Source organism: Scyliorhinus torazame, chromosome 17 (genome assembly GCF_047496885.1).
Source record: "Scyliorhinus torazame isolate Kashiwa2021f chromosome 17, sScyTor2.1, whole genome shotgun sequence".
In the NCBI taxonomy this organism is placed as follows: Eukaryota; Metazoa; Chordata; class Chondrichthyes; order Carcharhiniformes; family Scyliorhinidae; genus Scyliorhinus; species Scyliorhinus torazame.
In genome coordinates this window covers 121,462,801-121,476,326 of record NC_092723.1, presented here as the reverse complement: position 1 = coordinate 121,476,326, position 13,526 = coordinate 121,462,801, and the positions used below count along the sequence as shown (strand labels likewise).

At 43.2% G+C, this 13,526-nt stretch overlaps 1 protein-coding gene across 3 annotated transcripts in view; it reads right to left on the bottom strand.

The window, feature by feature from the left end:
* card11 (caspase recruitment domain family, member 11) overlaps positions 1 to 13,526 on the bottom strand; it is a 367,235-nt gene that overhangs the window by 81,743 nt on the left and 271,966 nt on the right. For 2 of the 3 annotated variants that reach the window (XM_072480962.1, XM_072480963.1), the window contains 5 exons: positions 13,096 to 13,175; positions 6,103 to 6,215; positions 4,378 to 4,398; positions 1,444 to 1,511; positions 454 to 586 (listed from right to left, as the gene is read on the bottom strand). In XM_072480962.1, coding sequence (XP_072337063.1) covers positions 454 to 586; positions 1,444 to 1,511; positions 4,378 to 4,398; positions 6,103 to 6,215; positions 13,096 to 13,175 — 415 coding nt within the window. The remainder of the gene's footprint in view (positions 1 to 453; positions 587 to 1,443; positions 1,512 to 4,377; positions 4,399 to 6,102; positions 6,216 to 13,095; positions 13,176 to 13,526) is intronic. The other variant, XM_072480964.1, reaches the window with a different exon arrangement.

Below are 13,526 nucleotides of genomic sequence, written 5' to 3'. Positions count from 1 at the left end.
GACCTTCCCTGCTGCTGATAAAATGGCAGCCACCCCGCACCATCACGCGTGATCTTTCGCTCCCCTCCAAATCCCAGTACTCTCCACTGGGCTCCATAAAACTCCGGCACGAGAGGAGACTGCTACCAATTGAATCAAATTGACGGAAAGAAAATCAATGCTAGATCACTGGTATTTCTCACACACGATCTTCAGCCTCAGTTACAGTGGGGTGGATCTTGACTTTGTGCGACAGCATTGAGCAGGTGATAGCGGGTTAGCAGCCCGTTTTCCTTCTCCCCTCACTTTTATTTGTATTGACTTCAATGGAGATGAAAATGGAGAAAGATGTTAAATGGCCTGTCGATTTGCTTTACTTACACGTTCCAACAAAGCCAAAATCACTCTCAGTGAATTTAACCAAAGACGTGCCACCACAGTAGCTGTGCTCAGAATACTTATTAAAACTCATACCTTTCCAATGAAAACTTCCTGAATATGGAGTTCATGTGCTCTAATTCACACGAATCTAAAGCTTCGGATTGATGTGACGATGATGACGAGTGGATGGAAGGTGGTCCGTGAGAGATCCTATCCGGATACTCGTCTGGTTAACAACAAAAGGCTAATTAGTAGTTTGTCAATATGGCAGAGCTGAGCTGACACTAGAAACATAGGAACTGGAGACAGCCATTTAGCCCCTCAAACGTGCTGCCCCATTCAAATAGGATGATTGACATCTTGACTCCACCTGCCAGGCATTTAATAATCTTGCCTCATAAAAATCTATCAAGTTCAGTTTTGGAATTGTCCATGGGCCCAACGTCAAAAGAGCTTTTTGGGGGCAACTTCCAAGAACGTTTGTGCCAGTAAGTGCTTCATGACATCATTTCTGAAAGGCCTAGCTCTAAGTCTAAGGTTATTCCCCCTGCTTCTGTACTCCTCCACCACAAGAGCACTTTCCTTCTACCTACTCTATCAATTGCTTTAATCATCTTCAATCACTTCAATTAGATCAGCTTTATTCTTCAATCAGAAGAATAAATTCTGTTCTTCAAAGAAATACAAGTCTAGTTTAAATGACCTCATAATTGAGCTGTTGTACCCAGGTATCAAGGTGGTAAGTCTGAGTTGAAATTTCTCCCAAGCCCTTTCTGAGCTATGATGCCCAGAACTGAGTCTCATCAGAACATTTTATAACTGAAAATTATATCAGCCACGATCTTATCAAATGGCGGAGCAGGCTTGAGGGGCTGAATTTCCTACCCTTCCAATTAACTTGTATGTTTGTATATACGTGCGCAATATAACTTCCACCCACCCTGAGTCACTCTGAACTTGCAGATCGTGTACTCCTTCCCTCCCTCTCCAACTCCAAATTGAATTGCATGAATGTATTATCAGTGCTTGGTGCTATCAGTCTACGCTTCACTAATAAGAAAATTAGTCAAAATACAAATTTACCATCTGTTTCCAATTGCATGGCATCAAAGGTGTAACAGCAGATGCTATCATTGTCCTCCTCTGTAATACTGTCAAAAACAGAACAAGTAACAGCTGAGGAAACAAGGGAAAACAAAGAACCAGCAGTGCCATAGTCACTGTTGTACCTGGCACTCATCTACATCATCACTATCATTGTTATTAATGTTATATGGAACAGTGCCATTATCATCACAACGTCACAGCAGTCAGTCATGTCCAGTTATCACTGCGTGGGTCAAAGTCACCAATTCTCCACGCACTGAGACTTAGCTAGTACGCTGAAAAAGAAAGGTTGGAGCTGTCCCCTTGCCATCCCCTCCCGGTACTTACGCCAACCTCCTCCCACATCCACCCCCAACATCCACCTGCCGACCGTCCGCCTGGGGTAACCAATTGGCTGATGTTTCTCCCTAGGGACTGGTGAGCTATAACAGGTAGGCCTGTTTTTTGCCCTTCACAGTTCCTCGACCAAGTGTTCACAAGGCCTGAGCCTCCGAATAGCATCATTGGATGAGTGCACGGCCATTTTTACATATTTGTGTTGCCCAAATCAAACGTCTCTTTCAGAGCGGTTCATGAAATGACGAGAGACTGAAGTGGAGAGACAATCAAGATATTGAAGGAAAGAAAATCATCATACCTTGAAGGACTCTGAAGAGGACCCTGAATCCTTTTTGTAATTCAACCAAAATAGCAAGATTGTAAATCAAATTGGGCAGAATTTAATTTCCCCCTCATCGCGAGTTGGAGGTGGGGCATTTAATTGGATCCACTGCGAGCGACTGCTCTGACCTTGCTGCCGACCTGCTCCCCTTCATCTATGAACCTCACCGCACAATCCTTCTCCTGTGGCTTGGTCCCTCGGCAATCCTGGGCCTCAGGTGGGAGCATTACCGCCAGCAGCCAGCACCTCCCTGGTGGCATTGCTGAGCAATGAAGAGTGCCAGCTCTGACTGGCTGGCAACTCTCAGCGGGCAAGGTACTAGATCCAGTGGAAGGCCCACTGCTGCCCAATTAAGTGCCTGAATTTCCTGAATTGCAGTTAATGCAACGGGCCTTCCTGAAGAGGCAACATGGAGCTATTGTCAGATCGCCAACCAGTGAGTGAGTGACTGTCGCCTTCACTGAATTACGCCCATTGATTCTCCATAAAGTCAGATATCACTAATCGATAAGATCAGAAAACACATGACCACCATTCAAACAAAATGGGATTGATGAATATAATATAAAAATTGTTAGAGGGTGAGTGCAACCTTAGGGTCAACTCAAACTTTGCTCTCACGGTTAATGAGATCATCCACAACCCTCAATTGGGTCACTCCTTTACAACCTGATCACAGTCATCCAGGATCATATTTTAGTCTACACATCTAACATAACTCATTAGATTTGCCCTGAGGCAGCAAGGCCAAGCAGCGTACAAGTGCCAATGATATTGTTTGACAGCTCACTTAATTCATTATCAAAATATTTTGGCAAATGCTTCTTTTGGAGTGAATGGAAAGAGAATGGTGTATATTTATAGATTTATTTTCAGATCCCAAAAGCGCTGTTGGAGTGACAGGTAGAAGATCAGTCAGGCTACCTGCGGTCAGAAGATGTGGCATTTCCAATTATTGTGTTAATTAATGACTGGGAAACCAGAAACGCTGATGGAATATCTTGCCGTCGCTCACTGTCAAAGTTAACGCATGACTAATGAGGACTGGAAAATGGGCACGATCGAGGTTCCTTAGGCAGCCCCTTCCAAACCCACAACCACGACCATCGAGAAGGACAAGAGCAGCAGATACTTGGGAACCCCACCACCTGGAGGTTCCCATCCAAGTCACTCACCATCCTGACATGGAAAAATATCACCGTTCCTTCACTGTCGCTGGGTCAAAGTCCTGGAACTCTCTCCCTAACAGCACCGTGGGTGTACCTACACCTCTGGGACTGCTGCGGTTCAAGAAGGTAGCTCGCCACCACCTTCTGAAGGTCAATTAGGGATGGGCAATCAATGCTGGCCGAGACAGTGATGCCTACTAGAGCCTACTAGTTGTTCACTGGACAGTGCCTCAGCAAGGACTCAACCTCTTCAGGGGAGTAGAAAAAAGGGGTGGGAGAACTGTAACCAAAAACTGGAACAAAAACATCTATTTTTCGTAGGTTTTTCACTACTTCACTGATAAATATTACAAGTAGCACTTATGGAATATTATACCGCAATAAAGACCTAGCACAACAGCAATGTTTTCTTCAGCAAGAAAGATTCTGGTTGCTTTGTATAATCACAAGGGTCAGTACAAATGACAGCTTTTTCCTGCTGTATATCGAACCCATCTCACTCAGTTTATAAGCACCATGGAGACAAATGCATTGACTTTCACACCAGGTGGCATAAAAACAAATAATCTCTCACACAGGTACAGAGGCTCAAAGGCAGAGGTGGTGCAGGAGAGCTGGGATCATAAGTACAGCAATGATTTTGAGGACAGCCAACGTAACCGGCAAGTCCCGTGGCCCGACCTTGGTCTCCATCAGGTTATGAGCTGCAAGTCTGTGTGGTTCCCAGCTTCAGACTGAGTAAGGCGCACTCCCCAGTTCCCAGGTCAGTCCCTTTCCTGCCAAGTCAGTCAAATATTACATTCACCTCAAACCCTCACTTTGCTCTGGTCCCTGTCCAAACTCTACTACACCCCCCCCCCCCCCCCCCCCCCCAACCCCCCTCCCCAAATCAACAAGCAGCTCTGCCACGGCAAAGGCTGCACACTCAGGTTTACAGGAAATAAAGGCCTATATGCAACTAATGTGCGAACTCCCATGACGTTTCATGAGCACAGTCTGGCACAATTTACAAGAGATACTGACAAACATTTACAATAGGCAATGCAGGTTACAGACCAGGTCAGTTTCATGAAAGATTACCTGTATTTCTTCAAATGAGCACTGTGGAATGGGGGAAAAAAAGTCAACATAAGACCAGATGATTCAGCAAAAGAGGAAAATATAGTCATTACTCAAAATGAAAGACCATCTATTTTTAAATGAACATGTATCAGGTGATCCAGTGGGTTAGTATACTATCCTTCCGCACCTGAAAATTGAGTTTGAATTCAGATGGGGTGCACGCCCCCTCTTCACTGCCTGTCAGGATCCTACTTGAACAGAATGGGTACACAGCCTCAGCTCATTTGTGTATGACACTAACTGGTAATTCAGAACAAAACATCTCTAAATTGGCATTCAATGCTTTGTACCACAAAGGAGTGTCATACTGGAGCTGTGGAAGCAGCTCATCTGAGCTTAAGTGAAAGACACATTGTTAAGGTGAGTGAGCATTCATCTGCATCTAACCACGCTGCACAAACTTTGGGACTACTTGATCCTGACACCGAATGACAAAAAAAACAAAATGGATAAAGCCTTTCATTCTCCAACCTTGACAACTGCAATATTCATTACAAAGACAATGAAACAAAAAAAACAGTCTCATTACAGATTGAATGGTCAGGAATACATGTGAGCCGAAATACAAAATCTAATTATTATTTATTATTGTACACTCGACAATGAAAACCAAACACAATAATTTACTGATGGGCACTAAAGTGAACACAAAGAAATTGTGAAGAGGCAACCAGACACGTTTAGATGAATTTTCAGCAGAAGAATGTATCCAAACCTGACAGTGAAGTTCAACTTGCAACTAAGCTCGATAAACAATCCTAAAGCTTCAATGCATAATTAACGGGGATTCATAAAAGGCAGATCAATTAAAATATACTTTTTCATGCCAAATCTGAGGGAAAGGTTGCTTTTTTGTCATAGCATTTAATTATTCTATTTTCTAATGTATGTATTAATATTGAGTTCAAGTTAAGGGATGCCAATAGTCTCCTGAAGAGCAGTGTTTTTGATGGCACCTGGCTGTTAAATCCACTTAGTGACACAGCTCAAGGTTTAGGAGAATAATTTACTGTTGCAGGCCAGTGGTAGCACATTCATTAATTCTGCCAAGTCGTTAAAAAATATATATAATTTAGTTCGCTTGGGAGGAAGGTCTAGGTGTAACATGCAGAATATCACCAAGATTTCAACATTAAGAGAAACATGCAGCTAAGTCAGGATTTGGGTGGGATGAATCTTGGATTTTAAAATGTTTGCTTGTAGGGTGAAGTGATGACTATGGGAAGTGATGTTTCAGGGAGGCAAGGAGCTCTAAGGTTCTATGAAAGAAAGGTAATGTACAACAACCTGAGAAACCAAAAGCGTTGGTAAAGGATCAAATAATGTTCAAAGAGCTTGGAGCATGAGAAAGATGGAGTAAATAAGGAAAAGTGCAAAGAATTAGACGTGGTCTTGTCAGCTTTTTGGGAAACTTGAACATCCCTTTCCAATTAGTAACTCTGTGGCAGGTGTCGAAGCAATCCAAGATTGTGTACAGTTGTGGTACCAGCTCCATTTGTGTGTAGCGAGGATACACAAGGGCCTGTATTTCTTGTGGTTTATGGTTGTCCTCACAATTTGAATGTGATTTGATATATGGTGGCAGTCGTGCACTGGTACCATTTAGCAGGGACAATTTGCGTAAAATTATGATGCGCTGCGCTATCACTTGCCGCCTTTTTATAATAATGGTATGTCTCTTACCTTCTGTGTGGCAACTCCCGGTCTTCTTCTCTCGTCCTCCGTAGAATTGAATCATTGCAAGGTGGTTCAGGAGTAGTGGACATGACACTGGGGAATCGGGGTCTCAATGTTTGCTACAACACAAAGAACAGACTGTAAAGTTTCTGAATTACGCTATTTAATCATGAATGCATCACTGCTTCTGGAAGGCTGCACAGTCTTTATTTAAAATAAAATGTTTGTTCTTTTTATTACATTGGTTAAAGAATACTTGACTAATGGGAACATTTGTTTTAAATAAATTATTTCTGGCTCATGGTTAAATACAACAATAATGACTTGCACTTTAAAATAATAATGTGTCCCAGAGTGATAATAAGTCAGCAAACCAGCAGGGTCAAGGTTTGATGTCTAGTTGTTTAGTTTTTGGGATGTTAGCTAATCTCAGATAGATTCAGATGACAGGATTGCAGTTGGAAATGTTGCCAGAATACTGAGCAGATACGTAATTCACCAGATCTCTTGCCCCTGGTCATTAACCATAGACTTCTCTGCTAGAAAGTGTTTGTGCGCAATGTCAGGCTCCTCTCTTGTGCTCCTCAACCAAAATATCCTGCTGACACAATGAAGAATGAATGTTTAGGTGAGATAGAAATGACGCAATAAAAGTGTGCCACATAGACACACGGGTAGCATGTTGCCAGTGACTATGTGCTGACTTGTTCTTTAATTGGGACAGGTCAATCTGAAGTATTCGTGCCACAATATGGATGTTGAGTGAATTCATTTGAAATGGACCAATTCAGATAACTTCAAGACCTTGATTGAGTGGAATTCCCATCTCTTCAGCAATGACTGAAGTGGGTTCATCATCATCATGTATGCTCGGCCCAAAGACAGGTCCTTGGATCATAGTCGTTTGTCTTTCCATGTCTCTCTAAATTGGGCCAGTTTTTTCATTTCCCAATAACTTCCTCTAACTTTCAAGCCATCCAACATTGATAGTCTTTTCCTCTTTTTTCCTTGAAGTCTTCTCTTCATGATGTATCTCTCAAGTCCGTTTCTTCTTAATACGTGCTCTATCCAGACTCTCTGGGTAGTATTTAGTGCAGCTTGTAAGAGCGGGAAACGTGGCAGGTGGGGTTTAGTTAGGCGAAAGCCAAAATCCTGGCTTTCTGACAGTGGGTTGAGCTTCTGAGATAAAGTGGGTGGCTTGTCAGCAGCAGAGTGGCCAACACACTGCCCGGTGGCGGGATCCTATTTACCATTCATTTGCATACCATGAGTATACATTAATTGTGAAGCACACCAAATTAAGTCTTACCTTCAAGATTAAGTCAGTGGTACATGGGAAACTTGTGTCTCTTGTATCACGATAGATTAAAGATGGCATGCATCTGGCAAGGTTGTTTAACCTTTGGACTCGAGGTGAGGTTGCTGTGGGCCACCATTGCAGAGATGTTGTCCTGTGCATCCAAGAGAGGCAACTGCACCACACATTGCATTTCAACAGTCAGGGAAAGTGAAGGCAGGCGAAGGATGATGGACCAATGCTCCAGGATGATGGTGGGAGCATTCAGGGCGAGGGTGAGCAATGGAAGGTTGTGGGTCAATGGCTCTGAATCAGAGATGATGTTAGACGCTCCAGGATGGTTGGGGGATGGAACAAAGTAATACTGTGGGGTGGAGAGAGAGGGGGCCAGCAAGGGAGATGGGAGGAAGCTCAAAGGTGACAGAGGTAGGGTGGATGAGGTCCTGCAAGGAAACTTAGCTCTGAGATCAGCTCTTTGTGGGAGGAGGGCACTGTGGGATGGGACTAGTTCTGGGTGTGGCTAATGGGAGGGTCATGTGTTCCCATTCGTCAACTGCAGCCACTCTAAGAATGAGGGCCTTGTCAATAGAGCCTGCCTGCCTTATTCACATAGTTCACTTTGTGGATTTACAATGCGTGTCATACACCCAAGCTTTTTATTCCAACCTCAGGTGTTGGAGTAGAGGTTTCAGCAGAGGAGGGCCTTGGCCGCACAACAGCTTAGGCCACATGACCATTGGCCAGTACCAGTCAAGGAGGAGTGAGGTCAGGGGGAACCCATGTAGGGCCATCTTCATGGCTGAAGCGGAAGAGCATTGGCACTTCAGCATGTGTTCAGAACGCACACCTACTACCTCCAGATAAATATGTCTGACAAGCAATGTCAGAGATGGCTAAGGCTTTCCTGGTAAGTGCTTACTGACGCGTGCACACTTCTACAACAAGATCTGCAGCCCCGTGTCTTTGGAAGGAACCCAATGCCAGTTACCCTCAAGGTATCTGCGGCCCTAAACTTCTATGCACTTCAGGGCTTCATGAGGGACATGTGTAGTATTTCTCAGACTGCAACATATAGGTGCAATACAGGAGGTAACCAATCAACCGTCAAGTAGTCTATGATACTGGAAATTATGTAAATACCTGACCATCATTTCCTTGCCTGCTCTGATTGTGCGCCCACCTCTGCCAATCTCCAGAGTTACCTCACTACACATGTCCTCACCCCCTAGAATACCAAGGGGAGTGGACTGCTCTCACACAAGATTTAAAAAATATGACTCTTCTCCACCCACCAAGGATTGCAACTTTGCAATGCCACTCAGGCCAATGAAGCAATCCAAAGTCATTGATTGATTGATTGATTTGATTTATTGTCACATGTACCGAAGTGAAAAGTATTTTTCTGCAGCCGAGGGAATGTACACAGTACGGACATAGTAGACAAAAAGAATAATCAATCATAGAACATTGACAAATGATACATCAACAAACAGTGATTGGTTAGTGTGGAACAAGGGGCCAAACAAAGCAAATACATGAGCAAGAGCAGCATAGGGCGTCGTTAATAGTATTCTTGCAGGGAACAGATCAGTCCGAGGGGGAGTCGTTGAGGAGTCTTGTAGCTGTGGGGAAGAAGCTGTTCCTATGTCTGGATGTGCGAGTCTTCAGACTTCTGTACATTCTGTCTGATGGAAGGGTCTGGAAGAAGGCAAAGCTTGGGTGGGAGGGGTCTCTGATAATGCAGTCTGCTTTCCTGAGGCAGCGGGAGGTGTATACAGAATCAATGTGGGGGTGGCAAGTTTGTGTGATACGTTGGACTGAGTTCACCACACTCTGCAGTTCCTTACGATCTTGTACCGAGCAGTTGCCCTACCAGGCTGTGATGCAGCCAGATAGGATGCTCTCTATCGCACATCTGAAGAAGTTTGTGAGAGTCGATGCAGATATGCCAAATTTCTTTAGCTTCCGTAGGAAGTAGAGACGTTGTTGGGCTTTCTTGACTGTTGCATCAACACGAGTGGACCAGGACAGACTGTTGGTGATGGTGACTCTCAGGAACATAAAGCTATCGACCATCTCCACTTCGGAGCCATTGATGCAGACGGGAGTGTGTGTCGTGCTACGCTTCCTGAAGTCGATGATCAGTTCCTTGGTCTTTCCAACATTTAGAGAGAGGTTGTTTTCGGTACACCATGCAACCAAGTGATTTATCTCCCTCCTGTAGTCTGATTCGTCGTTGTTTGAGATACGTCCCACCACAATCGTATCATCTGCAAACTTATAGATTGAGTTGGAGTTAAATCTTGCCACACAGTCATGTGTGTATAGGGAGTATAGTAGAGGACTGAGCACACATCCTTGCGGGGCCCCGGTGTTGAAGATTGAGGACTATTGTGGAGGAGGTGCTGTAGCCTATCCTGACAGATTGCGGTCTGTTGGTGAGGAAGTCAAGGATCCAGCTGCACAGGGAGGGGACCAGTCCAAGATTGAAGAGTTTGGTTATTAGTCTTGTCGGGATAATAGTGTTGAAGGCGGAGCTGTAGTCTATGAACAGCAGTCTTACATATGTGTCCGTGTTGTCGAGGTGTTCGAGTGTTGATTGTAGAGCCAGGGAGATAGCAACTGCTGTGGACCAGTTGCGGTGATAGGCAAACTGCAGTGGATCAAGACCGTCTGGGACGCTGGCGCTGACCCGTCTCATGACGAGCCGCTCGAAGCATTTCATGATAACAGACTTCAGGGCCACCGGTGTGTAGTCATTGAGGCAGGCTACCTTGTTCTTCTTTGGTATTGGTATTATGGTGGTATCTCTATTTCTTGCCCACGTTGTCAAGGCCATGATTGCACGTGTATCACATTACTTCTCGTGATAGTCAGTCAATCTCGTTGACTAGTCATTTATGGGAAGGCCAGAAGATGCTGCATGTTCAGCCATGTCGCATTGCCTTGAGAATGCAAATCACACTGCACACATTACCATCCAATGCAAATCACACTGCACACATTACCATCCAATAAAATGTTCCCGAACACACTCTAACCACATTGCTGCCTAAACTGGTGAGATGTCCCTTAGTCCCCTTCATTCAGCAATGACTGCCAAACATGACAATGCAATATACCCTCTGAAGGAAGTCATCCCAACATTGCACATAACACACAATAGTCAAGTGTAAATATATTGTGATCTAAATATACCATAATAGTGTCTCCGCATCCATGCCATGATTGTGCTCATAATACTTAATTTTTCTTTTATGACCGCCACGTCTTTGTGTGAACCCAACGTCAGCAGCTGATGTGGAGATAGGCTGCTGAGAGTCATCCCTGCCGCATAATTGTACGTGGGATATGTGCCCCCTGCGTGCACTTCTAATCTGCATTGTGATTGGATGGGTGGCCATTCCTGAAAAGTAAGCGGAAGTGGCATCCACTTCCTGCCCTAATTAAATTCCACCCTCTGCCTGTTCCTAATTATTTTAACACTTTTTTTTTCACTGCACCTACCGTTTTAAAAAAAAATTCTGTCCAGCTGATCCTGCCCATTCTACATTTCAAAGCTGTTTAACAAGTTTGTCTCCACTTTCCATAAAGGTCCAGGTCTCACATCCGTACAAAACAACACTCTGAATCAAGCTCTTTACAAGTCGCTGCTCGAATGGTTTCTTCAGCTTTCCGCTTATCAACCGTCTATCACCAAATACGAACTTTTCCATTGCTATCTATATTCTTATTTCTTTGTCGCACCTTCCATCTGCAGATAGTATGTTTCCTCAATATTTGATTTCCTGCACCTGTTCTTGTTCTTTTCCTTCTCTGAGTTTATGAATAAGGCAATGGTGAACCACCACTAAAAATAGCAAAGAAAACGGCTCAGAATGGCACCAGCGCAAATTAATGGTTTGGCAGAAGCTCCTGTTGAAGGCCGAGCGAGGGCCGAAGGGCCTGTTCCTGTGCTGTATTGATGTTGTGTTTGGCCAGGGAGGGAGTGATAAAGCACTTGTAGCAAGCACAGAAGAAGGATTGCAAGTACCAGGAGCAGGACTAGTAACAGCAGGCTTGAACTTTGGAATGATAGTGAACATTGACGAAATGGATTCTGAAGCAAACTCTCTCGAGAGATAGCCACTATGCGTAATGACTCAAGTGCATGGTAGCCATCAGACAAAACAGCTGGCTAAAATTTTACTTTCTAGTTCAGCTTGGGATCTCATGGTTCAGAGAATCATATCAAATTAAATGATCACATGCATTGTTATTATCATTTCACCCATTCCATTCACCTCCCACTTTCAATTGTCCTCTCCCAACTTTTAATACTCTCTCGTTACTCACAATGCTTCATTAAAGCAAAATCACCAGATAAGACATGAGCAGTGACCCTGCCTATATGAAGGGACATTGGAAAGTGCTCACAATGAGATTTGTGCACTACATCCTGACAGTAAATACAACTGCTCCATTTGATTTGCAAAAAGGCTTCACTTCCACTCCGAGCTCATCAAATTGGTTGCTAAAGCATTCGGTAAAGTCAGCAATGTTTATTTTAGATCACTATGACAACAGAAATTCTTGCATTATGCAGTATTTACAGAGAAGTTCATCTCTCCGTTTCACCTCTCTGTTATAATAAAACATAATACAGATGGAAGAGAACCTGGAGGTCAAAACAGAGGAGGAAAATGGTAAAGTAAGGAATGGAGAATATAAATGAACTGCCATTGTAAAACAACTATTAATTGGTCGTCAGCTTTGACTGTTGCCCATTTTCATCGACTGCCTGAGGGTGCTTTCTTGTGATTCACATAAACTAAAACAGAAACTATCAAGTAATGAAAAAAATTCTGGCCTTCCTGCATTAGGCTTGGTGGCCTAACACCAACAATAGATTAGTTTAACATAGCCAATAGCCTTCTTAGTTACCCTTGAGTACTGAAAAATGTTTTGAAAATAAATGCATGTCTTTTCGTTGTCTCAGTTGCAGAGGAACTGTTAGTTTTTGCAAATTTTGAGAACTAGTTTTTGCAAATTTTGAGAACTAATTATTGTTAAACAAAAAAGAACTTGCATTTCAGTAGTACCTTTCTTGATCTCAGGACATCCCAAAGTACTTCACAACTAATGAAGTACTCCTTTGAAGAGCTGTTACAGCAATAAAGTAGGACCTATTTTCCTTACTTTCCTTCCTTGGGAAGAGTCTTGGGACAGACTCTATTGGGCATGTTGAATGTCGAGTCAGCTAAAATTGCTTCGTATCTTTCAAATTCACCATTAGCAATTTTAACACCAAGTTTGCACTACTTTACACTTATTTGTGTTTCTGAGCAATTTCCTCAGCTATTTTCCTGATTGGCTGGCTTAATTACGGTTGAAGGTTACAGAAGCCCACGTTTACATGGTGATTCTGGCAGTTCAGAGGAGAATTTCCAGTGACTGAATTCTCTCCATGATTTACAGGTTTTATCGAGGTTTATATATTGTGCTTGAACCGCCTTGTCAAATTGCACTGGCACTAAACAGTCAAGATGAGACACGGATGAACGTTTTTCATTCAATTTTTCTTTTCTGACAGTTCAATCAGAACATTTCTCAAATCATTGTATCTTTGTTTTCTGATGCCAGAATAATTCTCAAAGCGTTAATGTGGCAGACAAGTAAAATACGCCTAGAGAGGGTTATAAATAGCTGTCAAAGTTACTTACCATTGTACTCAGAGGATCACAGCCATTAATGGAATTAGGAGTTTCCATCTTGGTGCTGCTGACATCTGACAAATCTTCATCTAAATGTATTGGAGAATATGGAGTTCAAAAGTCAGTAATGCAAGACAATAGGTATCATGTATCGGCTAATGTATCGGATAAACTCAATGTGTCAAGGGGAGAGAGCACATTGCGAAATCTGCCACCATTCTTTCAGCTCAACCCATTAGATCAGAACGCTACTCATTTTGTCAGTTAAAAAGTAATATATCCATGAAATAAAGAACATGTGTGGCTTAATATGGGTGGTAGAGAAATTTGGTGCGGACAACAAACACATGATGGTAAGCGTACTGGTAATCTTTATTTCTGAGGCAAGAAAGTACTTCGAGAATGTTGGGCAGATTTCACCAGGCTATGAAGCAAAACAT